The sequence below is a fragment of the Dipodomys spectabilis genome, unplaced genomic scaffold, assembly GCF_019054845.1.
Source record: "Dipodomys spectabilis isolate Male_0828 unplaced genomic scaffold, ASM1905484v1 ptg000024l, whole genome shotgun sequence".
Classification (NCBI taxonomy): domain Eukaryota; kingdom Metazoa; phylum Chordata; class Mammalia; order Rodentia; family Heteromyidae; genus Dipodomys; species Dipodomys spectabilis.
In genome coordinates, this window is record NW_024870701.1 from 397117 (window position 1) to 424280 (window position 27164).

General features: G+C 42.9%; 2 protein-coding genes across 2 annotated transcripts; both read right to left on the minus strand.

Annotated features, from left to right (window-relative positions):
• Positions 1 to 6327: 6327 nt before the first annotated feature.
• Myl12b (myosin light chain 12B) lies at positions 6328 to 24717 on the minus strand. Its single transcript, XM_042675337.1, has 4 exons — positions 24599 to 24717; positions 11903 to 12101; positions 7679 to 7840; positions 6328 to 6820 (listed from the first exon to the last, which is right to left on the minus strand). Exons 2-4 carry the CDS (start codon positions 12084 to 12086, stop codon positions 6648 to 6650), a joined length of 519 nt encoding a protein of 172 aa, XP_042531271.1. The 5' UTR covers positions 12087 to 12101; positions 24599 to 24717; the 3' UTR covers positions 6328 to 6647.
• LOC122104246 (basic proline-rich protein) lies at positions 24488 to 25918 on the minus strand. Its single transcript, XM_042674984.1, has one exon. The coding sequence runs from the start codon at positions 25916 to 25918 to the stop codon at positions 24488 to 24490; it is 1431 nt and encodes a 476-aa protein (XP_042530918.1).
• Between the last annotated feature and the right edge of the window lie 1246 nt (positions 25919 to 27164).

Sequence of the window (27164 nt, forward strand, 5' to 3'; positions counted from 1 at the left end):
TCTCCCACATACACGGGGTGACATTGTGCCCAGCCACTGGCTGAGAAGAGGGCTTGTGGCGTTTTTCCCAGGCTGGCCTCAATCCAGAATCCCTCCCAGTCTCAGCCTCCCCAAGGTTAGGATTACAGAAACGTGCTCAGCTTTTTGTTTGTTTGTTTCCTTTCTTTTTTTAATGGTAGCACTCAGGGTCGTTTGCTTAATTGGTAAACACTGGACCGCATGAGTCGTGTTCCCAGCCCTTTCGGCTTTAGTTTGCTTTTTAGATACAGTCTCATATTTTCGTTCTGGTAATCCATCCCCATATGTCACCTGGATAACTGTGTTGACGGTCACCATATCTGTCCTGTTTTTTGAAATAAGGGCTTGCTAACCTTTTGCCCAAGCTGGTCTTGAAGCTTTGAACCAGGATCTTCCAACCTCCACCTCCCACGCTGCTGGGATTACAGCTGTGCAATCACTGGAAGCATAGTTCCCATCCTTCCAAGCATATGGCCCTCCCGATGAAGGGACAGGAACATGGCATCCAAGTCCAAAGTCCTCACCACCTTTTCCTTAGTATTGCCATCTGAGGGCCCCCATCTAAGGCATTCCAGAGCACATGGTACATGGGAGCATATGTTGGTCCTTCAGCATCTCTGTAGCATCAATTACAGATGTGCCACATTCACCATCCTCTGGGCTGAGGTATCTAATAGGAATGTATTCTGCCCTGCCAAGGACTAGATTATTCTAGAGAAACTCTTTTAGAGTTCCCTTGTCTTGTGAAATAAGTTCCCTTCATAGGCTGATTATCGGATGTCTTAGTTGGGAAATGCAAGTTTTTTTTTTTGTTGTTGTTGTTGTTTTTTGCTAGACTTAGGATTTGAACTCCAGGCCTCAAGAGTTGGGCTGGACCTCTACCACTAAAACCCTACCTCCAGCCCTGCATTTTGCTGGTTCTTTGGAGAAAAAATCTTAGGGACTTTTCTTTCCCTGGCTGTCTTTAAACCATGATTCCCAGATCTCAGCCTCGTGAGTTGCTAGGATTACAGGTACGAGCCTTAGACTCGATTTTAAAACAAAGCTGTAGATTTCCATATTTTCTTGTAATTTCTGACCTCAGAGATGCTAGAAAGCTCAAAGCCTGGAACATACATTTGACCTGGCTTGGCCTATCCAGGCTGCATCTGCCAGCTGAGAAGGCTAAAGAGCCTATGTCCATACAACTACGAATTTCCTCTAATGGTCAAGTTACCCACTTTGCTGCCTACTTCCAATTCAGCCCAGCTGCAAAGAAAGTAGGGCAATGTCTTTGTATTTTTTAAATCCCATACATCTTTTCAAATAAAACTGTGCCACTAAGAGTTTTAAAATTGAAGTCTGCCCTGACGACGTATTCAAGTGAAGGCGTGTGCATAAAAACTGCACAGACGCTGAAAAGAAAAAAGGTCAGCAGGAACACTAACTTTTTCAATCCCTGTAATGGTAGAGAGTGGAGACATGCTTCTTTTTTCATCTCTTTTAAATTGCCCGGTCTTTTTCTTTTTTGTAATAACTTGATTGCATTCATGTCTTTATTCACTTTATTCATTCAGTCCTGGCCAATCCTGCTGCATAGCCATGGCAGGCCAGCCTCCCCAATGGGGGACTGGGATAGATTTTCCTCCTTTCCTCCCTTTCTCCTTCCCTTCTTCCTTCCCTCCCTCCCTTTCCTCAGCAGTCTACTGGGACCAGCAGACAGCTACTGCTCATTTCATCAAAAAGCCTTTCTGTTCATGTTGGGTTGATGCTCTGTGAGGATACTGGACATACAGATCCCCTTCTGTCTCTTAACACACTCATAAACAAGGTAGGAAAAAAAAAAGGGTAGATAAATGTGATTTAATCTAAGGAAGGTATGGCAAAACTCCCTTTCTGCCCTCCCAGCTAGGTACTGAGACCCAAACCTTTTGTGCTGGGAGGAGTTTCACACAATCGCTGTTTTGGATTGGCCAGTGTGGCAGTTTGAAAGATTGCTCCTTCCAGTTCCACAAGCTAGGCATTGTTTCCTATTCGCATTTTTTCCTCTGCTTATAGAGTCTCATCTTTTCACACTTACATTAAATAGTGCAAAAACTTTTTGAGGGGAACAATGCCAGGGCCATTCCAAAACAAAATGCAAGACTCAGGGCTGAGGGGGGACGGGGGCAGGGGGAGGGGACGGGGAGGGGGGCAGCCAGTCCCAGGGCCTTGATAGACTGAGGCGGCAAGGTCTGAGCTGGAGCTAGTTCTGCCTCGGCTAGCTGTCAGGCCTGGAGTGCAGGAATAGAGGCTTTGGGGTCTTGGTCTTCTACTCTTGAGAAGTGAGACTTTATCTTCCAAGAGAATGGACTCTGCTCCCAACTTTTGAAAGTCAGTTACGGATGTGACACACATATCATTTTTAAAAAAGTGTCTCAAAAAATAAGCAGGAAAGCTGGGGTCCTTTCAATGTAAGTGTAAGGAGTGTTTAAGGTTTTGAATGAGTGCTTCCTAAGTTTCAGTACCAGAAAATGTTATAGGAAAGTGTTCAAGGTTAGAGCAAACAATAAGTCAGAGGAGCAAATGACAATAGGCAGGATTTATCAGAGAAAACCTGGGAGCGTCTCTCCATGTCCCAGCTGTGGTCCCAAGAGACAGCTTCTCACACAAACCACAAGGTTTTAAGGGGATGGACAGAGGGAGGGCTGAGGCTGTTGGAAAAAGCTGGGGGAGGAGTGTGGGGGCTGTTGCTGATCAGTACATCTGGGAGTTGTCTGTCACCAGAGACCGAAACTTAAGGTCAGGCTGTGATGATGAAATCCCCTAGGGGCCTAGGGCGGTGAGGCCTGACAGCAAAAGTTGTTTCCTTGTTCCCATCAATAAGACTCAAAATAGAAGTCTTTCTCTTTTGCACTTTGGTTGAGTTCTTAGGGAGGTGAACTGGCTGGTATGAAGGGGGAAAATGAAAGTGCATAGGAGACAAGTATCATTCATACAGCAAGCAGGTTTTTAAAACGAAAGTTGATATAGATTATCCCTCGTAGCTCAGGTACAACTCTGCCACATGTAGAGAAGGAGAACTAGTATTTATTACATTGTTCTAGGTAAGGAAGGACTTAATAGAGTATATTTTACAGAACTATTGGTGAGATGGCTCTCAACATTTCTTGAGTAGTGATACTAGCACTCCTATATAAAGCAAAGTTTAACAAAGTAATTTTGTAATAATCCTTTGGTTCTGCACCATATAGTCTTCCTATCTAAAGCACATCGATGACAATGATGATGATGACAAAGGCAGTGGTGAAGACAACTTGACAATGATTTGTTTAAGATGAGACAGAAGCAAGTGTACTTCTGCTTTAGAGATTTAGCAAGATAATGGTTTGAGCCCAATAGTTCAAAGACAATCTGGGAAAAACAGTCTTAAAAGATATTCTGAGACGGAAGGAAGGAAGGAAGGAAGGAAGGAAGGAAGGATAGAAGGAAGGAAGGAAAGAAGGAAGGAAGGAAGGAGGGAGGGAGGGAGGGAGGGAGGGGGGAGGAAGGGAGATAGGGAGGGAGGGAAGAGGAAGGAAGGAAGGAAGGAAGGAAGGAAGGAAGGAAGGAAGGAAGGAAGGAAGGAAGGAAGGAAGGAAGACAAAATGATAGCACCCATGGCACTAATGCCAGCTACAAACTCATCACGTGGTTCTTTCATCACTGAAGTTGAGATCCTCATGACAGTACCAAGAATAATAGTGCCACCTAGTGACAGTTTTAGCTATTATCTCTAAAATGACATGACAAGTTGTGTATTTGTGCCAGTCCTCCAGCTTGAATTTTGAACCTGAGCTTCTTTTGTTCAAGGCTAGTGTTCTATCACTCGAGCTACAGCTCCACTTCCAACTCTTCTGGTAATTAATTGGAGGTGAGCCTCACAGACCTTCAGACCCGGGCTGGCTTCAAAACGCCATCCTCAGATCTCAGCCTCCTGAGTAGCTAAGATTACATGTGTGAGCTACAGGCACTTGTCCAACAATGTGTGTTTTAGAAGATTCACTTGAGACTAAGTATAAGATGAGAACTGTAGATTGAATAGTAATCTATCCTAGCATAGTAGAGGAGGGAAACTTTGGTGTCATAATTTCTCTCATCATTAGTTTTGGACTTTAATCAGTTGAAATGTATTTCTGCACCACAATGTAAACTTCAATAAAAGTCTGCTCAATTAAGAGACTAAGTGCAGTGTGTGATATGTACAAGATGTGAACTCCATAATTTTTTAATCCAATGAATCTTTCCTCAAAATTCTAGTGTATGACCAACATTTATATCTTTATTTAGACTTCCAGATGATGTTTAAATGGGGACTTTTCACACACGATATTCAGCAATTTATGTTTGTATTTCAAAGACTGTGCTTTTTTTTTGCCAGTCATGGGGCCTGAACTCTGGGTCTGGGCGCTGTCCCTCAGCTCTTCAGCTCAAGGCTAGCTCTCTACCACTGGAGCCACAGTGCCACTTCCGGCTTTTTCTGTTTATGTGGTGCTGAGGAATCGAACCCAGGGCCTCATGCTTGCAAGGCATGCACTCTACCGCTGAGCTACCTTCCCAGCCCAAAGACTGTGCTTCTTATATTTAAAGATATACCATTTTGAGGTGGACTATTTATAATTACTTCTCAGGGTAGACTGTATCAAATATACACATTGGAACATATACATTAAGCTGCAGCTCAGAAATAACACCCCAAGGTGTGGCACTTAGGAATGCAGATTGGGGTGTCACAAGGGCAGCAGAGGCAAACAGACTTCTTTGCCTGAGATCTTGGTCTGTTAAGAGAACTCTAGTTAAGGCCACTGTGCAGGGTCTGCAAGCTGCCTGGACCCCTGGCCTCAGGCTCACTGGGAGCAGAAAGTCGAAAGCTTTGTATAACAAGACTGTCTTTGTTCATCTTGAAATTCTTCCTTTGAAAACTTGTCACCATTGTTCCCCAGAAGCCCCAGCTCATTTTCATACAGTATCAATGTCCATCATCTGAAGCTTGAGTTGCCTCTGTCTCACACACACACACACACTCGTAAGAAGTTTGTCCTTTCTCCTATTGACCTTTGACTTGTTTTCATTTTAGTGACTCCAAGTTTTGAGCATTTAGAGGAAAATTTTAATTCCCTTGTAATTGTGAGTTATTTTGATAAGGCCACATGTACTAATTGTTTAGGAACTCACAAGCTTAATGAGGAGGACCATTCTGATTAGAACCCTTAAGAGCTAGATAGACTCGTTAGGTAAAGATGAAGTCATCTTGCAGTATTTTTATGTACAGGATTGATATTCTTTTGTGTAACATGGCATAGCAGTGACTACCTTAACCACTTCCTAGAGTTCTGAGAATGCAAGGCAGTAACCAAGGGCTTTAAAGGTACTGTACAAACTAGTGGTATTCCCCGTCATTTTTCTGGGACAAATCCTAGTTAGTTTGCCTGGGCTCAGATTATAGCCTCAGCTGGGTGACCTCTATGCTGCAGAAGATATAATAAAACAGCTTGCTCAATCAAAGGCAGCATGTGTACTTAGGACATAGTAAATGCTGTGTGTCTTTTACACACACACACACACACACACACACACACACACACACACAAAGTTCTGGATCCCATTAATACTCTTGGAATACAAATGAAACAGAATGTCAAATAAGTAGAAAGCACTCAAGAAACTCAAGTTTTCTTTTTCTTTTTTCTTTAATATGCCAGTGCTGGGGCTTGAACTCAGCTCCTGGGTGCTGTATCTTAGGTTTTTCACTCAGTGCTGGGCTGGTGGTCTACCACGTAAACCACAGCTCCACTTCTGGCTTTTTGCTGGTTAATTGGAGATAAGTCTCACAAACTTTTCTGCCTGGGTTGGCTTTGAACTGAGATAGATAGATCCGAGCTCCTGAGTAGCAAGTATTATAGTCATGAGCCACTGGTACCAAGGCAGAGTTGGTGGGAGAAAGTAGGTAGGCCAAGGAGGGCATTTTGAAGCTTTGTCCTCCATTATCCAGATTAGTGTGCACACATCTCTTGCCTGGATACCAATAGCCCTCAAATAGTCTTCTACTTTTGCCCTCTGCACACAAGTGACAGAGTATTTAAACATAATTCATGTGTCTTCCCTATCTGTGTCAAGCCCTTTAATTATGGAGAGTTCAAGGACCAACTGGGGTAGAAAAAACAGTTCTAAAGAATACTGTCCCATATATGTGAAAAATCAATTCTGCAACATAATCTCCATTATACGGTGAAAACCTGACAGGAAAGGACCACCCACAACTGCCACTTATTTTTCAACTTGCCATTATATTCCATTTGAGTCAGCATAATCTTTATTTCAAAATAGTATTTTTATTATATAAAAATGTAAAAATCCAGCAAAACCAGAAATACGGATATATTTTCCTGGGCTTTCACATTTGTTGATTTTTATTCGCAACCTGTTTTTCAATACAATTTACAACCTTGTCCCCATTTCCAGTCTGATTATACAAGTGCTAAGTGGCAGAAAGTTCTGGAATAAATACATCAAAGAAGGAAAACAAAGCAAAGCTGTGAGACTAAGTTGCATGCAGCAGGTCCTATGAGGGCAGGAGAGGTGTCTGAGAAGTAGAGCAAGATACAGTAACTGTGAAGTGCAGGCTGAAGTTTTCAGTCATCTTTGTCTTTCGCTCCATGTTTGAGGATGCGTGTGAACTCAATGTAATTGAAATTGCCCTTTTTGTCAATAGGGGCTTCTCGGTACAGCTCATCCACCTCCTCATCTGTGAAGCGATCGCCCATGGTTGTCAGCAGCTCCCGCAGGTAATCCTCCTGGATGGTACCTGCATGGCAAAGAAAGGAGTCCTGACTTCTTCATAGCCCCTCAATGGCTTACTTCTAAATCAAGCCCATCTTACAAAATATGTCAGAATATCCATCAACTACATGAAAAGCAGTTAGCAACCTAAAGCCACTATATGTGTAACTTTGTCACTGAATTCTAATTGCTTTGAGAATTCTTTATTAAGTTAAGAGGATTTGCTTACACAATTAAGCATGCATTTTCTAGAAGTTAAAAATCCAAACCTGCTCTTTCAAAGATATAAAGTCAAATAAAAATACAATGGTGGCTGGCCGGAACATAAGGCAGCACTGCAAAAGGCAGGAAGGAAAGCTGATGGCTGGGAGAGGGAATCTGAGAAGGACTTGTGTGTGCAAAGACTAATGATGAAGAAAGGAGAAATAGGCTGAAGGAAAAAGAAAAGTGAGGGGAAGAAGCAAAGTGAATAGCTACGCTTTACACATTTAACCTTCCCCTAGAGGTGTGCTAAAATGAAGACAAGAACAACATAAAAAACCCTCAAAGGTGAGGGATCTAGACTTAAAATGCTCATGCTAGTTGATTACACATTTCAGAGAGATTGTATCTTTAAGAGTAGTTTTTCATTGTCTAAGAAAGACCATTTGAGGGCCATAATTCTCCTTTTGTTTTTCAGGAAGCTCAAAGTCAAAATCCAAGGCAAGTAATAATAGAAACTGTAGCTTTACGATGTAAATATGTTATCCTGGCCTTTTTTGAGTGTATTGCCTTATTGGTTGCAAATTATAGTTTATATTTACTCTTTTAAATAAACTTTTATTTCACTAATTCAGTTCATTTCCTAAAGGAGGTTGGGCATAAAGAAAGACACAACGTTTACCTGTTGCTTCCTCATCAAAGCAAGCGAAGGCATTTCTGATGACATCCTCAGGGTCTGTGCCATTTAACTTCTCGCCAAACATGGTGAGGAACATGGTGAAGTTGATGGGACCTGGAGCCTCATTCATCATGGCATCCAGGTATGCATCAGTAGGATTCTTCCCTGGAACAATTCACATTTTTACTTTTAAAGACAAAAAACTCATTTCACTATGGAATTATTTCTTTATGTGATCAAATATATTTCAAGGTTATATCAGCTGGGCACCAGTAATCAGTCCTGTAACTCTAGCTACTTGGGAGGAGGCTGAGATTGGGAAGTTTGAGGTTGGAGGCCAACCTGGCGCAAAAGTTTGTGACATTTCCTTCTCAAACTGTCTCAAACATGATAGTGCATACCTGTGATCCCAGGCTACACAGGAAACTGAGGCTGGGTGGACTGTGGTGTCAGTTCAAACTGGGCAGTAAAGTCTGCAAGACTCCATCTCCACAAAAGGGAAGCCAGGCATGATGGCACATACCTGCTGATCTCAGTAATGACAAGAAACTTACAAGTAGTATACTGTAATTCAAGAGTTGCAACTCTGGGGAAGTAAAACTAAAAAATAGCTAGGTGAGCTGGGGCTGGTCATTCATGCCTGTAATCACAGCTACTCAGGAGAGGATCTGAGGATCATGGTTCAAAGCTAGCCTAGTAAGAAAGTCTGTGAGCTGCTTATCTTCCACTATAAAAACAAACAAACAAACAAAACAAAAAACCAGTGCACTAGCCTTGAGGGGAGGAAAAAAAGAGGCATCCAGGCCCAGAATTCAAGTTCCAGGACAGGCAAGAAAATGTCCCCCCCGCCCCCCCCCCCCCCCCCCCCCAGGTAGAAATGTGGCTCAGCAAGCAGTATCACACCAGCCTATCAATCATAAACCCCTAAGTTGAAACCCTTAGTACTGAGGGGAAAAAAGGTTGAAAGTAGTCTTTTAAATAGCTTTCATTAAGAATATTTTAAGGTAGGTCAGTGGTAACAGCACTTGCTTGACACACAGAAGGCCCTAGGTTCTATAACCAGTACCACCAAGAAAACAACAAAAACAACTTTTTGGCAACTTAAAAAAATCTTTGCTACTTCATTATAAAAATAAATTCTGGGGACTAGGAGTATAGTTCAGTGGTAGAAATTTGTCTAACATACTCACAAACCTGAGTTCAATCCCAGAATCTCTCTCTCTCTCTCTCTCACACACACACACACACAAATTGAACTCTGGATCAATTTTCTCTTCACTATTTTTTCAGTGAAAACCAAATAAACATTAAGAAACATCACACTGTTATATTTTGACTGTTGATTACATATTACAGGTTCATTAGGGAGTCATTTTAACACCAATAATTTTTTTAAAGTAGTCATATTTCTAATCATGATACACCTGCCCATGAGTTGGTATGCTCTAAAATTTTTATTTACAAATTGGCTATTTAAATTAGAACTGTTAGGTTGGTTTGGGATTGATAGCCTTAGTTAATGACATTAAAAAATACTATTAGGTTGTCACATAGTTGCAGTGTTTACACATTTGCAAACTGTAGTCTTGACTATATTGTCTGTAAAGAGAAATCTTAGTCTCAGTTCTGACAGAGAATACAGTACAGTGATGGGAGAAATCTCCTGGAATAGCCAGTCAAGGTGAGTTTCTGGAGGGTCCCAGGATGTGGGAAAGCAACACTGAACACAGGGTCTGGAAGATTTGGCCTGAATCCTAGTTCTACTGCTAGCAGTGAGGCCTGGGGAGAGATGGTAGAAGGCGGATCCAAACTCCGGGTTCTGAAGATCCTGCACTCAATACCTGCTAAAAGGGACTGGTTGGAGGAATTATCTGAAAGGTCCCTTTCAACATTATTTGTGTAATTCTACAAGAGCATGTTACTCAGATGTTCCTATCGAAACAATCATCTCAAAACCTCACCCAACCAAGTATAATGTAATGACAATCAATTCCAGAATTACAGTTCATATGCAAATTTTAATCTTGGGGCTTTAGATAAAATTTAAACACTTATGGTGACATCTATTTCACTGCATTAAAGTCTACCTCATTACACCTACTCAATCTACTTGTATAAGAAGATTCACTGAATGAGTGAAAGTAGCTTTTAAAAATCTGCTTTTCTATTTATAGGTTAAACTAACATTTTGGGGGGATGTAAGGGAGCTGTAATCTAGATGTTTTAAGAGAACTGTGCTGTTAAAAAAAAGACAATCCTTTAAAACGCATTGGTTTAAGCTAAGGATCTAATGTAATAGCCTGATTTGAAAGGTAAACATAGGTCTATTTAAAGGCTTTTTCCAATTGGAAGGCCCCAAATGAGCCTCCAGTTCCACCATCACTGCTCATCCAAGAAATATTTCTTGACCATGTACTATGAGCAGGGAATAGACCTGAGTGTTCAATGTTTGAAACAGAGATCTATTCCCCCACTTGCTTCAGAGGCTTTCTTCAGTTATGGTTAGCCTCAACAAATACACTTACAAGTATTTTTTTTTTTTTGTCGGTCATGGGCTTGAACTCTGGGCCTGCACACTGTCCCTCAGCTCTTCAGCTCAAGGCTAGTGTTCTACCACTTCAGCCACAGCACCACTTCCAGTTTTCTGAGTGGTTTACTGGAAATAAGAGTCTCACAGCCTTTCCTGAACCTGATCCTTAGATCTCAGCCTCCTGAGTAGCTAGGATTAAAGGTGTGAGTTACCGGCACCTGGCTACCAAGTACTTTTAAAACAGTTTTGCTGAAAAGTACTAACTCCTTACATAGATCCACAGATTAGCATCCCTGCCTCCATTCTGTATCTATGGTTTTTTTCTTTTCTTTTTTTTAGGGTGTAGGGTACTGGTATTTAGGCTTGAACTCAAGAGTCTGGGTACTGTCCCTTAGCTTTTTTTGCTCAATGCTGATATTCTATCACTTAGGCTATCGCTCTACTTCTGGCTTTTTGCTGTTTAATTAGAAGAATCTTATGAATTTTCCTACTTGGGCTGGCTTCAAACTGCAATCCTTATATCTTATTTTTGAGTAGTTAGGATTATAGACAAGAGCCACTAGTACCAGCTTTGTATCTGTATCTTTTGGCTCTGAGCCATTCCTCCAGAAGTTACCTGGGAATCTAGAAAGGACTGATTGATAACATCTTTTTAGGTAAGATGGAAAAAATGGCCTCCAAGGAGAGGAACAACGGATCTTTTTCTGGACAGCAATAACAATGTCTCTAGAAACCCTTTCAAAACAAGCACTGAGGTAATGATCCACTTGTGATCTAACTCATAACCAGGACTATTTAGTAATTATGCAGACCTCTTTTCCCACCTGTCCCCAATTCTTTGTCTGTTTAAATCTAAAGTCTATTCTACACCCCAAAGATAGCTAATGATGGGCTGCAGTGCTTCCTTTACCTGTGCCCAGACTGTTTTACTCTTTGTCTGCCTTTCACCATTACAAGTTTCCTTATTTGATGTAAGTTTCACATTCAGCTATTTAGAATGGGAAAAACACTGGAAATGTTGTAAAATTTTAAGAACTGAATACAGGTAAAAGATGTATGGGTATTCACTCTACTCAGGGCCCATTTGCTGCTGCTTTTTCTTTTATTCCCTACTGTAAAATGATGGCTAAAATTCCTTCTTCCTTCTTTTAAAGATCAAAACAAACAGCCACAAAATTCTATAAAGAATAAGTTCATATTTGTATGTCCAAAATAACAAATGGCAATTTATGGCTTTTTAAAAACAAAAACTTCACTCTTTTCTTAATGAAACAAAGTATACATAATATTAAAGTCTGATCCCTTGTGTCCCATTTTGGGTAATACACTAAAGGGATTATTGCCACTCTTTTGTTGACAACCTGTCCTCAACCTTTATTAGCTGTACAATATTACTACCTATAGCTGTTATTTGAACTTCTGATATTTTGCTACCTACTCATTCTTGGCTTTCAACCTAACAGTCCTAAAGTATTTAGCTAACAAGAACTGAGCCAACCTAGCTACACTGCCTGGACATTATTCCTGAAGGCGACCCTTCATGTTTGCAGCAGTCCTAATATGGCATCACCATACTCTGGTATCTCTCCAGAGGCCTTTTGAGACAAGGTAGTATATGTAATTAAAATTTTACAAAATGATTCATAAAGACATGAATTATTTTGGGGAAAAAGCATATAAAATACGTAAAAGTCTACCTAGAGAAGCAAGCATATCATGCAAATCTTCCTTGTCGATGAAACCATCTCTGTTCTGATCAATCATGTTGAAGGCTTCTTTGAACTCCTGGATCTGGGACTGGTCAAACATAGCAAACACATTGGACGTTGCACGCTGTGGGCGCTTCTTAGTAGTCTTGGTCTTGGCCTTTTTGCTCGACATGGTGACTGTTTAATTCTGTAGTAAAAAAGGGCCATAAAACAGAATAAATGCCTAAAGAGAGTAAGCAAAAGTATCTTAACATAGAACTATTATGTTAATTAGACAGAAATAAGTACATATCTAAACTTTATTTTTATTAATTAATTAATTTATTTATTTATTTTGTCAGTCGTGGGGCCTGAACTCTGGACCTGGGTGCTATCCCTCAGCTCTTCAGCTCAAGGCTAGCACTCTACTGCTTGAGCCACAGTGCCACTTCTGGCTTCTTCTGCTTATGTGGTGCTGAGGAATCAAACCCAGGAACTCATGCATTCAAGGCAAGCACTTTCCACTGAGCCACCTTCCCAGCCCTCAACTTTATTTTCAAAAAATGTGTAAAGAGGCTAAAAAGGGAACATAGTTTCCAAGGAATTAGAAAATAGAACTTCCATTGTGGAACATGCCTATAATCCCAGCACTTGGGAGTTTGAGGAAGGAAGACTACAAATAGGCATAAGGCCAGCCTGAACTGGGTCTAACAAAAGGGCAGTGGGGAGAGCTATCACTCTTACATGTATTAAAGAATCTAAGGCAGTTCACCAAATTGAACAGAACTCTTAAAAGATGTACAAACGGGGCTGGGAAGGTGGCTCAGTGGTAGAGTGCTTGCCTTGCATGCCTGAAGCCCTGGGTTCGATTCCTCAGCACCACATAAGCAAAAAGAAAAAATCCGGAAGTGGCGCTGTGGCTCAAGTGGTAGAGTGCTAGCCTTGAGCTGAAGAGCTGAGGAACAGCACCCAGGCCCAGAGTTCAGGCCCACGACCGGACCAAAAAAAAAAAAAGATGTACAAATGGCCAACAGATACAGGAATAAATGTTTAAAACCCTTAGCCATAAAGGTAATGCAAATCAAAACAACCCTGAAAGCCTGGCACTGGTGGTTCATACTTGCCACTCAGGAGGCTGAGATGATCTCAGTTTGAATCCAGCCCTGGCAGAACAGTCTTTGAAACTCTATTTCCAAATTATCAAGCAAAAAGCAGGGCTAGAGGCGAGGCTCAAGTGGTAGAGAGCAGTCAACCAAGCAAGCTGAGCAAGCAACAGGCCCTGAGTTCAAATACCAGTACAAACTAAAAAATAAACCACAATACTGAGATTCCATCTCATCAAAATTAGAATTCATTGAAGAAATCATGAAGAAAATAAACAACAAATGCAGACAAGGACTGGGGGTATGGGAGAGGGAAAGAAAATACTTTTACCCTAATATGGTGGGAAATGTAAATTCGTTCAGCCAGTATGGAAATCAGCATGGAGGTTCCTCAGAAAGCTAAAAATGGACTATGTGATCTTACTTTACTACTTTAGGGTATATCTCCAAAGAAATGGAAATAAGCAGAAGAGATACTTGTACATCCATGTTTATAGAAGCACTATTAATAATAGCCAAGAGGGAATCAGCTTAGATGATCAACAATGAATCAATGGAGAAAGAAAATGTGGTTACATATATGCAATGGTATATCTACTTTATTCAGCTACGAGGAAGAAAATTATATGGTTTACAAGAAAAGTGGATAGAACTGAAAAGGTAAGCTGAGTTAAGAAAGGCAAATAGTTAGCCGGTCGCCGGTGGCTCAAGCCTGTAATCCTAGCTACTCAGGAGGCTGAGATCTGAGGATCGAGGTTCAAAGCTAGCCCAGGCAGGAAAGCCCGTGAAACTCTTATCTCCAATAAACCACCAGAAAACCGGAAGTGGCGCTGTAGCTCAAGTGGTAGAGTGCTCGCCTTGAGCTGAAGAGCCAAGGCACAGTGTCCAAGCCCAGAGTTCAAGCCCCATGACCGACCCACCCCCCAAAAAAGGCAAATTGTTTTCACTCATATAAATTTAGACTTAAAAAATATAATACAACCTGACTATATAAAAGAGGACCTGTTTAAGGGGTCCAGCAGAAGGGGAGGAAGAATGTAATAGGCTGAATATTATAGAAGAATATTATATATATAATATACATATAATATATAGTACATTATATGTTATATACATATAAATAAATAAAAATAGCAGATGAAACCCACTGAAAACTGCTACATAGGAGTGTGGAGGATAGAAAGGAGTGATAATAGGTTGGGTGAGTCTGATCAAAGAACATTTTATGCATGTCATAAATATTACAGTGAAAATCTTTTGTATGATTAATTTATGCTAATAAAAGTGAAAAAATAAAAACTAAGGTTGCTTAAAGAGAGCATTGGCCTTTGCCATTGGCTTGTGGGAGGTTCTATCTCTAGGTTCATGCAATGAACCTGCCTGACTATCTGCAGTCTTGTGTCATACCACATAGTGAAACAATGAAGAGATTTGGACCACTGTGCTGAAGACTGAGGTCAGTCACATAGGCAGTTGGCTGTATCTGTATGATGGAGCTCCAATAAAACCAGTCTCCCACTGGCAACCTTCTGCATATTTTCACACGTTGGTGGGCGGAGCTATCACTGTCCATGACTTCTCTGGGGACAACTGAAGCTCTGCCTCTGGCACCCTCCTGGACTCTGCCCCACAGGGATCTTCGCTTAGTCTGTACCTTTTCACTGAAATTACTTGTGAACATACAACAGTCAGTGAGTTCTGAGTCCTGGCAGATTACTGAACCTGCAAATAGTCCTGGGGACACTCAAACTTGCCACTGGTGTCAGAGTGAGAACAGTCTTGAGGATGGCTCTCAATTCTCTGCAGGCCAAGTCAGCAGCAAAAGTCAGAGCAAAGGGATTTTGGAGATGAGTTTTTAGACCCACTTTCTATACAGTTTGCTTCTTTTACTTCAATCTTTTAAAATATACTCTGTGCAGGGGTGTGCAATGCTTTTCCTGGCACATGACTGGATAGACACATATGTTTCTCATACTGCTTCTTGTTGGCTGCCTGAAGCCATCTGCCTGTATTGAGAATTTTGTATGGCTCACAAATGATCTAATGAATATACAATTGTCTCTTGGCAGAAAGAGTTCCCCAGGCCTGCTACAGGGTGCTTTGAAGCTAGGCTTTGTGGTGTAGTTGTGAAGTACATAGGCCTTTTAAAATCTTTCGACATTCCAACTCTTTGCCCTCTCCACATACTTGTCCTCAAAATTTTCCTTCTTCCAGTAACTTAGCTAATTTGACTTTATACTGAAAGTTAAATCAGAGAGGAAATATCGACTGTTTTTTATTTTCTTCTTTTTTAATACTGACATTGAACCCAATGCCTCACACATGCTAAGAGGATACCCCATCAGAGATCTCAACTCCCAGCTCCCCTTGACTACACTCAAATTCTTCACATACCAAAACTGTTAGATTAAGCTTTTTTGTGTGTGAATAATTCTATCATTTTACGAGAATGATTCTACTACCTTCAGGATATAACAAGTGTAAGCGTGAAAGCAAGAGAATTGGTTCTAATTACAATTTACTTTTGTAATAGTTATTTATTACAAACCCCTCTAAAGAGTAACGTTTTATTTAAACAAATACTACACGTAGACATTTAAAATTTTTAATGTGTTTTCCAAGGAACCAATGACAAAAAGGAGATTAAACATGTAAGGACTTTACCAAGGGCAATGCCTATGGAGAAAATGGGAAAATAGCCCTGTTAAGAAAAAACAAACATGTACGCGTTATCCTGCCCATGTAATTGTAACCCCTCTGTACAGTATGTTCACAAATAAAATAAAATAAATTTAAAAAAAGAAAAAACAAACATGAAACAATACAAAAAACTAGGCAAGCCCTCAGATGTTGGATCAAGTCTGACCCCTCAAGGAAGGAAAATGGAGAGAAGCTTGACAGATGAGATGTAAGAGCTACTCAAGAATTGGCCCTAGTCAAAGTAGGTTACAAGCAAACAGCTCAATTGAGAAATACTGTCATTTCTTCTAACTACAGTTAGGCGAGCTGTTACTTTTTGTTTGTTTTTGTTTGAAACAAAGTCTTACTACATAGCTTAGATTGGAACTGAAGATCCTTATGCTTCTGCCTCCCAAGTGCTGGGATCACAGGCATGGTACTTTTAAAAAGAATTTAGGCTGGAGGTATACACTTGTCTATTGTTGAGTGATGCCCTGGTTTCTACGCCCAGAAGTTCACACATGCACACATCACTTTTTAAAATCTAGGTGATACCAATAAAAACTTATATAACCAGAGTAAAATATGAGTTGAAAGCAAGACACAGTTGTATGAAAACTACCACTAAAGAGAAATCCTAGTTGGGTACTGGTGGCTCACGCCTGTAATCCTACAGGAGGCTGAGATCTGAGGATCACGGTTCATAGCCAGCCCGGGCAGGAAAATCCATGAGACTCTCATCTCCAATGAACCACCAGAAAACCAGAAGTAGCGCTGTGGCTCAGTGGTAGAGTGCTTGCCTTGAGCTGAAGAGCGCAGGAACAGTGCCCAAGCCCGGGATTCAAGCCCCATGATGAACCCCCCCCCCCCCAAAAAAAGAGAGAAAACTCTAGCCCAGAACAAACTGGCCCTTTTTTTCCTTTTTTCTGAGGTCCATCCATATCTTGCCTTTCTCACTGCTCACTCATCATAACCTGGCATTTTCTTATCCACTGCTTTCCAAACACCAGTCCATTCCGAGCCTTCTTAAATCTAGTGTTTACTATGTTGGATATTTCATCCTTCTTTTCTTCTACACTTAGCAACTCTTGGCCTGGTAATACTAGAGTTATAGGAATAACAAAAAGGTAACAAAAAGTCCAACCTTGAAGGTCGTATACTTTAATTAATGAAGGTTACTCTGAAGTGATGAAAAGACTGGTTAATGTAAAATGCTGTACCCTACTTACTCAGTCTCAGTTCTCCAGTTTCTATGTCTGGCCTTCCTCTATTTGCTTAAGACTTGGATCTATGTTCAAATACTCACTTGTCTATCGTGTTCTGGCAGGACATGCACATGGCTTAAGTTCTTTTCACTATTTGCTTTCCTTGATGCTTTTCTCACCAGCTTTCACTGTTCTGGCAACACCTACGACTTTCCAAGTCTGTACCTCGAGACCTGACCTTAACCTTGAGATCTGAACTCAAATATCCAACCATCTATGAAAGGCAGACCCTCCAAAACCAACACACAGAAAGCTGAATGATTTCCTCCCTTCTGCTTTCTCACCCTACTCTACTCAATATCAATTGTACACTCACTTAGCCAGGGCTTAGGAGTCATTCTCCACAAATCTCCCCCCAACGAATCCAGTCCTGCCTCTTAAACATTTCTCGTATTTCCTCACCTTTCTTATTTCTCTATCACTATCCTAACCCAGTCTGAATAAATTTTTGTGTAATATTTTTGATTTTTGAGATTGAGACACATTCTGACTTTAAAGCCTAGGCTGGCCTCCAACTCATAATTCCACTTCAGTGCTGGGATTACAGGCATGCACTGCCATGTAAGAACTTTTGTGTAGATTTCTTTTTTAGTTTTTGCTTCTACTTCAGTCTTCCTGCCTTCTGATTCCCCCAAACTCCTGTTCATATCTAGCCAGCAGGTTCTATTTCTTTTTTTTCTTTTTTTTTATTGTGAAAATACCGTACAGAGGGGTTACAATTACATGAGCAAGATGAGTACATTTCTTATCAAGCATTGTAGCCTCCTCCTTTGTTTCCCCTTCCCATCCTTCCACCGCTCCCCCTCTCCAGCCAGCAGGTTCTAAAACACGAATATGGCCTCCATCATTCCTCAATTTCTTTTGCCTCTCTACCTCCTAAAGAATAACAAAAAAGTTCTAAAGAATGGCACATGGGTAATGCTTTACCTACTCTAGCATAGCCTTTGTAGCTTCCTTTCTAGCCATTTACTGCTTGGTATTTTTCTTTGAGCAACATCAAGGCACCAGGTAATTTCTTACCTCATATACTTGGTTCTTGCTATTTTTCCAGCTTGAAATGCCCTGGCCCACTTCTCTGCCTTACAAGCAAGGAGAGAACTAAATGTCTACACATTCTTATAGCTACTAGCATTCATTCAGTGACCCATGTGCCCAGCATATATGCATTAAATGAAACATGACTGCCTCACAAATGGAGAAACTGAAGATCAAGGATAAGTAACTTTCCCAAGGTCATCTAGTGATAAAGCTAAGATCCAAATCCCATTTGCCATGGGTTGTTTCTAACTACATACTTTCTACTTCAGTTCAAACTATACTGAATGAACTATTGTGCACAACAGGATTGCGCAGAAAGTGACTATAATTCTCCCCTTCTTTTCTGTAGTACTGGCGATTGAACCTGAGGATTTGTACATGCTAGGCAAGCACTCTACCATGGGTCTACATCCCTGGCCCTGGTAATGTTTTCTGTCAGTCATAATTTTACTTTGAAACCTTTACCAAGGACTGACCAATCATTAATGCTTAATCTATAAGTATTTTAAAAAATCCCAACCTTACCCTTAAACTAAAGATGAAAATACCCATATATAACACACCATATCAAGTATTAAATTACCCTTAATAGCAATAAAAACTCCTTTTGCTTTCTCTTAAAAATGTTTTATTTCTATACGTTTCTAACATAAAGAGAACAAAAGGCTCACTGAAGTTATTTCAAGGTTGAGGATATAGGAACACTGGTAATATAAATGGTGTCAACTGAAAAGTTTGTTATGCCACCAACAGGGCTGATAGAAAAATCAAGACATGGACACAGTAGTTATTAGTAAGCGAAAATTGTCTGTGAACTTCATCTGGCCTTTCAGGCTTTCTCAGAAGCCTGAGAAAAATGTTCCTGTAGTACATTTTCAGCTGCCTATGTCTCCTCCTTCAAAACTGCTTTGAAGTCTTACATCAGTAAGCAGTCATCATATGGCAATTAAGTATGGTTCTTACAGCAGTTAGCTGCAACTAAACTTCCAAGAATCATTTTGGAAGTTAAAAAAAAAAGCCTGGGTTTTAGTCTAGCATAACTTCAGTTTTATTTAGGATGAACTTCAAAAACTGGAGTCCAGAAACTTTAAAACACACCAGGCACTGGGTACCAGATTCCTCACACATGTAATCTTAAGATACAGGCTGAGATCAGAAGATCCAGGTTGGAAGCCAGCCTAGGCAGGAATAGTCTAGGAGACTCTTATCTCCAATTAACAGCAAATTGCTCTAAGTAGAGCTTTGGCTCAAGTGGCAGAGCACCAGCCATGAGCAAAAAAGTGCGGGACAGTACCTAGACCCTGAATTCAAGCCTAAGTACCTGTACAACATAAAAAATAAAATAAAATATTGCCAGGTGCTTGTGGCTCATGTCTATAACCTTAGCTACTTAGGACACTAAGATATGAGTCATAGTTCAAAGTTAGCTGGGGCAGGAAAGTGAGATTCTTATCTCCAATTGACTCTTAGAGTTGTGCCTTAAGTAATAGTGTCTAGCCTTGAGCAAAAAAGCAAAGGAACAGTGCCTAGGTCTTGAGTTCACACACAAAAAGTAAGTAAAATAAAATGCATCAGACAACTGTAATGCACAGTGAAGGATGAAAACCACTTAGATTATATTGGCTGTTCATGCTTCCAGGTCCCCCTAGCTCTTCAATGTTTGCCATGGATTAGTGATAGGCTCAAATTATAGGTTCTAATTCCAGTTCTGTCAATTCAGCTGTATGGCTTTTAGTTACTTTAGCTATCCTAGCCTCATTTTCCTTACTCTTGTAAGAGTTAAACAAGCCATAGACTGGCAACTATCAAACTATATGCACTCTGTAGGGAGGTTCATTTAGTCTTCTAAGGGATGACCTTTAAAATGACTCTAAAAAAAAATTGAACTAGTTTGCCAATATCTAAAAGGACATTTTCCAGAAGAAACTAAAATTCAGACATCTTGAGGAATTGTATGATAAAGTATCACATGATAAGCATCGCCAAATTCCTGCAATGATGACTCATTCAATGAGTTCTACAAACTCCCTACACCAACTTGTCCCATTTGGTATAAATTGATATTACCTGCCCAGCCCAAGAGAAAGGAACCTGCCTGTTCCTTTTGCCAAGGTGAGGAGACGGCCCTCGAGTCTCATGTCCTTTTGCAGTCCCCTAACAGCAAAATGGGTAAGCCTGTGTATCCAATAGGACACTGAAATGAAAGGATATGACTTCGTCACAATGCACATTGAAGCTGAAGCTCTGCCTTGCTTTTTCTTCGATCACTCAGTCCACAGGAGTTAGCACCACCTCAGGAGGATACTCAGCTTGATGGAGAGGGCTATGTGGCAGGGAACTGAGGCCTTCTGCCAACGGTCAGCACTCACTGGCCAGTCAGGTGGGCCAGCCATCCTACAGGCTACTTCTTCAGGTGATGGCTACCCAAACTGACAGATAAAGATTGCAACTTAGTGGAAGACCCTGTGCCAGAGCTACCCACCTAAGCTGCTCAGAAATTCCTCGCCCTCAAAAACTGTGTATTACTTTCTTAGATGCTAAGTTTAGAAGCAATTTGTTCTGTATCAATAGAATGCTAGCAACTCACTCTTCTCTTGACCTCTTTAATGTTAAAATAGGACAATGCTTTTACTTCAGAATGTTAGAAAGTTAAAAGGGACCACAGTCAAGTCTGCACTGGATAGTGAATTTTTACATTTCTGGATAGAAAATTTAACTCCTTTGCAATTTCCAGCTAAATCTGATATTTTCCTGTTTTTTCATTTGCAACAGGGTCTCATTTTGTAGCTCAGGCTGTCCTCAATCTCAATCCTCCTGTCTCAGCCTCTCAGTATTGGAATTACAGGCATGTAGTGCCATGCCAAGTTCTGCAGGTTCTTCTTGTTTCCTAATTGAAGCCTTCAGAGTTCTGTCCTTGAATGTTTCTTAAATAAGAGGTTGAAAACTGGTTGCATAGAGGTATCACTCAAAAAAAAAAGTAATTAGGGAGGAGGAGAAAGGTGGAGTCAGTTCTGAACAGAAAAAAGAGTGGTAAAGAATTTATGTTTTAGCCCACTTATAGTAGAATGGCAGTTGAGATGCTCAGAGGACAGGATGCTCATGTGTCTTGTTAAATATGGCTGGCTTATGTTAGCAGAGACACAAAGTACAGCACTGTGAGAGTGAAGAGTTCTCAATGCACAGAAAGCAAAGCGTAGTTCTTGGGCTAAAACCTAAGGTCTTTTATTCAATATAATCTTCCCCAGGATCTATCAGAACCTTAAGAATTTCTCATGGATTCCCATGGTCATTATAGTTGAGATTGTTTCTTCTAATTATGTGGACCAAATGACAGGATATAAGAACAATCTGAAAACAGCAATGCTAAGAAAATTTATATATAACCAATTAAACATACTTCACAAAATTAACTTTACATAATGATATAATTGTTTTTGTCTTTTTACATTTAAGCAAAATAAAGAGTCAGTTCCATTAGTTACTATTTTATTGTGCTGGTACAACCCAGGGCCTGTACCCTCACTTAGCTTTTTCTTCTCAAGGCTAGTGCTCTACTACTGAGAAACACCTCCACTGATAGCTTTTTGATGGCTAACTGGAATCTCTCAGAGTTGCCTGCCAAGGCTGGCTTTAAGCCTCAAGCCTTAGATCTCAGCTTCCCAAGTAGCCAGGGTTACAGGTGTGAGCCATTCATGCCTGGCAGTTATATTATTATTCTATTAAGTATTCAACTTTTTCTAAAAGAGAGAGTTAATTTTTTTCTTTCTTTCTTTTTGATGGTACTGAAGATCAGTTCGAAATATACCCCCAACCCTTCAATCATGTTTTACTGCTAAGTAGTATTATGTTGCCATGCAACTTACAAATGCATTTTTATGGCCTTTTGCTTTTACAAGTTGGATTGAAGGTGTAGTGGAGTTCCTAGTTCATGGCAGGTGCTCAGTAAATACTACCTATTTAATGAAATACACACATGTATTCATTACAAGCTAAGTCCTGGACCTGAATTCCAAGGCAAGGCTTTTCTCTATGGTTTTCCAGAAGACCAGAAAACTCCATTTTTCTTCTTCTCAAGAGATCTTAACACCACCTAACAGATATCCCTTGTTCCATACCAGAAAACAACATGACTAACCCCAGGCAATAATTGAGTATGAAAGGCATGCAGCACTAGCTAAGCATTTCTAAGCAAAAGAATCTCTAAGCAATATAAAGTCTAATATATGTTTAATAGTCTAAGCATTATATAGTCTAACTACATCTAATCCTCACAATATAGGTACTAATTCTCTCCATTTATTAGTAGAGGAAATTAGGGTAAAAAGAATAAACAACATAGCACATAGCTAGAAAATGGTAGTGCTTACAGCTAGGATCTCAGGAAGTGAGCTGCAGAGCTCATATACTACTCATTTTTCTCGTTCCCTTATCTGACCACGGAAGGTTCCTCCAAAAGAATGTATAATTTCATTATACATCCCTATAATTTTATTAAGAAGGAAATTAACTCCCAGGAGAGAAAACAGGAGTTCACACCACACCCACAGTTTGCTCAAAGGAACTTGGTCCTGGGATAAAAGGCCAATTTGTCTGGTTTACAGGTTCATTCACTTTCCTCTAAAAATCTTCTCTTCTTCTAAAATTATCTACATTCATACAACTCCCTTCTCCTCTATTAAGATTCAGGGCATATAAGCTTCTGAATTCTAGGTTACTGAGTACTCACCTTCCTCCTTTTTCCTCACAATAAATCTTGTATGCCCTTTCTCCTGTTAGTAGACTGCCAGTTTATTTCAGCAGACTCACCAAACCTTTGGAGGGTGGAAAGTGCACTTTGCCCTTTGGAATTACAAAAATCCCCTTCAAAAATGTTGGCTAACGGGGTATAATGAAACACATTCCTAGATATCTGGTGTCCTTTCATCTTGGGAGAATAGAGAAACCAGGCCCATTTCACAGCTCTAAGCCCTTCCCTCCCTCCCTCCCTCCCTCCCTCCCTTCCCTTCCTTCCCTCCCTCCCTCCCTCCCTCCCTTCCTTCCCTCCCTCCCTCCCTCCTTCCCTCCCTCCCTCCCTTCCTTCCTGTCGTGGGGCCTGAACTCTGGGCCTAGGTGCTGTCCCTCAGCTCTTCAGCTCAAGGCTAGGCACTCTACCACTTGAGCCACAGTGCAACTTCTGGCTTTTTCTGCTTATGTGGTGCTAAGGAATCCAACCCAGGGCCTCATGCATGCAAGGCAAGCACTCTACCACTGAGCCACCTTCCCAGCCCAATCCTCATCATTTCTACCTATGGAGACCCTCATCTGGGCATCTGTCCTGCAACAGTTCATCTTGTCCAAACTCACATTCATTAAAGCAATCTCATTCAAGCATAAATAAATACTGAGTCAGCCACCCTAGGCGTTGCTCATTTTACAGAGCTGAAACATACAAAAGGCTATGCAGTTATGATGTCTAGGAGGATCCCCTGGGACTAAGAGAAAAATTATGGATATCATATGAATTGTTCAAGTGACTCTGGGCAAATTACATCACCTGAGTATCAATTTCACCACTGTAAATGAGAGGGTTCCATGAGATAATCTATAAGGCTGTACTGAATTCTAAAACACTGTTCTCTTACCAAAGGGCAATTTAAAATCTATATAAAACAAAAGCTATTACATTAGTCTAAAGACTGCTTTCTTCAGGTTACTCCTTTATTAAAGAAACCAATTACCCTAACTCTGTTACATCACTAAATTTCTTGTCATGCTTCCAAGACACCCATAGTAAGACCACACTTGTCTAACATTTTATTTTGGTACAGAGACTCTAACCCAGGGCTTTGCATACAAGTGCTCTGCCCTACCTATTCATATTTCCAACTATTATTCTTTGTTTTTGTACTCCATTCAGGTTGGTCTCTCCACTGTCTTCACAGGATTCAATTCCCACCTTTAGAACTTTTGCCCTTGTTACCTGCAACCAAAGATCCAGCCAGAAACAGCCAATTCTCCCTCCCAGAGCTGAATCAATCCAAGGACTTCAACGAGGTCACGATTTTTTCCACAGAAGCCTTTCAGGGTTAACTGTCTTTTCCCTACTCAACAAGCGTGAACTAAATATTTGAAAGTCGCAAGCTAAAGTTATGGAAATGACTCTTCACAGGTTAAGTTTACGGTACTAGGAACCGGTTCTCCAACAGTTTCCTCAGACACTTCACCTTAGGCGAGGTCCATGCACCAGTGGGCTCCCGTACCCCGCGGGGCATTTAGCACAGCGTGGGGCACGGACCAGCGGCTGCACACGAACACACGCGATCGGCCTTAACCTATGCCCACCGAGGGAGGAGGCCCTGGAGGACGGGGCGAGGGGAAGGCCGGGCACAGGTGTGCGAGGTCCTCCAGGTGACACAGGCCCCACACCTGGCGCGGCCGGGGACATCGCCACCTCTCCAGCGCCCAGCCCGTCGCTTTTGGGGCGGAGGCCAGGCCCTTCCCGCGGCCGACCCTCCTCCCTCCCTTCACCTCTAATCCGGCGCCCACGGCTCAGCCAACCCCACGGATGCGGGCGGAGCCAGGGTGCGGGAGGGCAGCGCGAGGGGGCGGATGCGGCCCCCGGGGTGCCGCGCGCCACTCACCCGGGGCCAGACACCAGCTTCGGGGCAGCTCCGCGCGACTGGACTAGCGTCGGCGACGAACGCTGGGCTGTGGCCGGACAGCGGCGGCACCGGTACTTCCGGCCTTGGGAGGCGCACCGGAAGTTGCGCCGGAAGCCAGGTCCAACCCGGAAAGGGGGTGCGGTGGCGCCCAAGCGAAGATTCGGGTGTCGGTCGAGGAGCGGGGAATGCCCAGGCAGAACCCACGCAGCCTGCGTGCGCTGGGGTCATGTTTTCTTTGTAGGTCCGGGCTCGGGTCTGCAAGAGCGCAAGAGCTCCTCCCGCCAGGGCTCCGGCCCACCCCGCCGGCCCACTCACCATCTCCCCGCGGCCCTTCCGCATTCCCGGCCCGGGGGCGGGGCGCGGCCGGCCGGGCCCGCGGGAGGCGCTGCCCTGCACCCTGGCCCTGGGGGGCCCGGCCCGCGGGAGGCGCTGCCCTGCACCCTGGCCCTGGGGGCCCCGGCCCGCGGGAGACACTGCCCTGCACCCTGACCCTGGGGGCCCGGCCCCGGCCCGCGGGAGACACTGCCCGGCACCCTGACCCTGGGGGCCCGGCCCCGGCCCGCGGGAGACGCTGCCCTGCACCCTGACCCTGGGGGGCCCGGCCCCGGCCCGCGGGAGGCGCTGCCCTGCACCCTGACCCTGGGGGCCCGGCCCCGGCCCGCGGGAGGCGCTGCCCTGCACCCTGACCCTGGGGGGCCCAGCCCGTGGGAGGCACTGCCCTGCACCCTGACCCTGGGGGGCCCGGCCCCAGCCCGCAGGAGACACTGCCCTGCACCCTGATTCTGGGGGGCCCGGCCCGCGGGAGACACTGCCCGGCACCCTGGCCCTGGGGGCCCCGGCCCGCAGGAGACACTGCCCTGCACCCTGACTCTGGGGGGCCCGGCCCGCGGGAGGCGCTGCCCTGCACCCTGACCCTGGGGGCCCTGGCCCGCAGGAGACGCTGCCCTGCACCCTGACCCTGGGGGCCCTGGCCCGCGGGAGGCGCTGCCCTGCACCCTGACTCTGGGGGGCCCGGCCCGCGGGAGACGCTGCCCTGCACCCTGACCCTGGGGGGCCCGGCCCGCGGGAGGCGCTGCCCTGCACCCTGACCCTGGGGGGCCCGGCCCCGGCCCGCGGGAGGCGCTGCCCTGCACCCTGACCCTGGGGGGCCCGGTCCGCGGGAGGCGCTGCCCTGCACCCTGAGCCTGGGGGGCCCGGCCCCGGTCCGCGGGAGGCACTGCCCTGCACCCTGACCCTGGGGGGCCCGGCCCCGGCCCGCGGGAGGCACTGCCTTGCACCCTGACCCTGGGGGGCCCGCATCTGTTAAGGTTTTCGAGTCCCCTGGCGCCAGCCGCGGCCCACCCAGAGTTGCCAGATTTGGCAAAAGCAGCCTAGTTAAATCTGAATTTCAGATAAAGCTCTTTTTAGAGGTGAGGGACGGTGTGTGGGAAGGTCAGGGGTGGCGCCAGAAACCCTGTCACTTCTGAACAACTGCACCTTTTCCGCCATAAAATTATATAAGGTTTACAGACTTGTAACTCAGGCCACAGCCTATGACTTTACCCTTTCAACTCCTAGACAGTTTCATTAAAATTATTTGCTTTTTGAAAGATTACCAAGGAGATGATAAGGCACACATACATGCACACACATATAAAGCTCTTGGCCAAAATACGGAAAGCACAAAGCAGCATTCAGGTTTTGTTTTAGGTAATATTCCTGGCTATAATCTTCTGGACAGTTTCCCTCACCTTGGGATCATCTAGATGATTAACACTATTTCTGATTAATGGAGGACAATCAACCTAATAGCCAATATTTATTAAACATTTATTATTGCCTATTAATGCGATAAAGGCTTAGGAGGTAACAAAGTGGAATTTATGTTCTAAAAATTTTCGATCAGAAATTTCAAAAAGAGGCACTGTATGTTCCCTGTTGTACAGAAATTCTTAAAAAACAGTATCACATCAATGACTAACTTGGAGGAGCTTTCAAAACAGATTCTTGAGCCTCAAAATCTAATATTAGGATTCCTTAGTCAGGGATGGAGAACAGTTTTTTTCTTATAAACACACAGTTGATGCTGATGCTCATCTGAAGTCACACCAGATTCTAAGTACTCTTCCTCAGCTTCAGTCTGCCCTTTGATATCAATAGCCGAAATGACTGTCCTTCCACTCACCACATTTGGGCTTCTCAGGTTTCTGACAGATTTTCCAGGTATGGAATATTACCACCCCATAAACCCTAGCCCTGGACAATGTCATGTAAGCACATGGCTAATGTCACCTTGATAGTATTTTTGTTTTTTCCTAAATTGGGGACCCAATCCCAGGGCCCCAAGCATGCAAGTAAGTACTCTACTCTAGTACTATATCTCAGCCCTACACTTTGACTTAGTATTAAAACACCTAAAACTGTGCTGTCCAACAACACTTTGACTTAGTATTAAAACACCTAAAACTGTGCTGTCGAACAATCCGTAACCACATATGGCTATTTCAACTTAATTCAAAATTTAGTACACCAATCTTATTTGCACATTTTAAGTGCACAACAGCAA

What these genes read in the sequence shown, in the direction of transcription:
- Myl12b (XM_042675337.1), bottom strand. Translation starts at nt 12,086, where the DNA reads ATGTCGAGCAAAAAGGCCAAGACCAAGACTACTAAGAAGCGCCCACAG. An exon ending in TGATATGCTTGCTTCTCTAG is followed by an intron (nt 7,841 to 11,902) that starts GTAGACTTTTAC and finishes GAATTGTTCCAG; the next exon opens with GGAAGAATCCTACTGATGCA. An exon ending in CTTTGATGAGGAAGCAACAG is followed by an intron (nt 6,821 to 7,678) that starts GTAAACGTTGTG and finishes TTTGCCATGCAG; the next exon opens with GTACCATCCAGGAGGATTAC.
- LOC122104246 (XM_042674984.1), bottom strand. Translation starts at nt 25,918, where the DNA reads ATGCGGGCCCCCCAGGGTCAGGGTGCAAGGCAGTGCCTCCCGCGGGCC.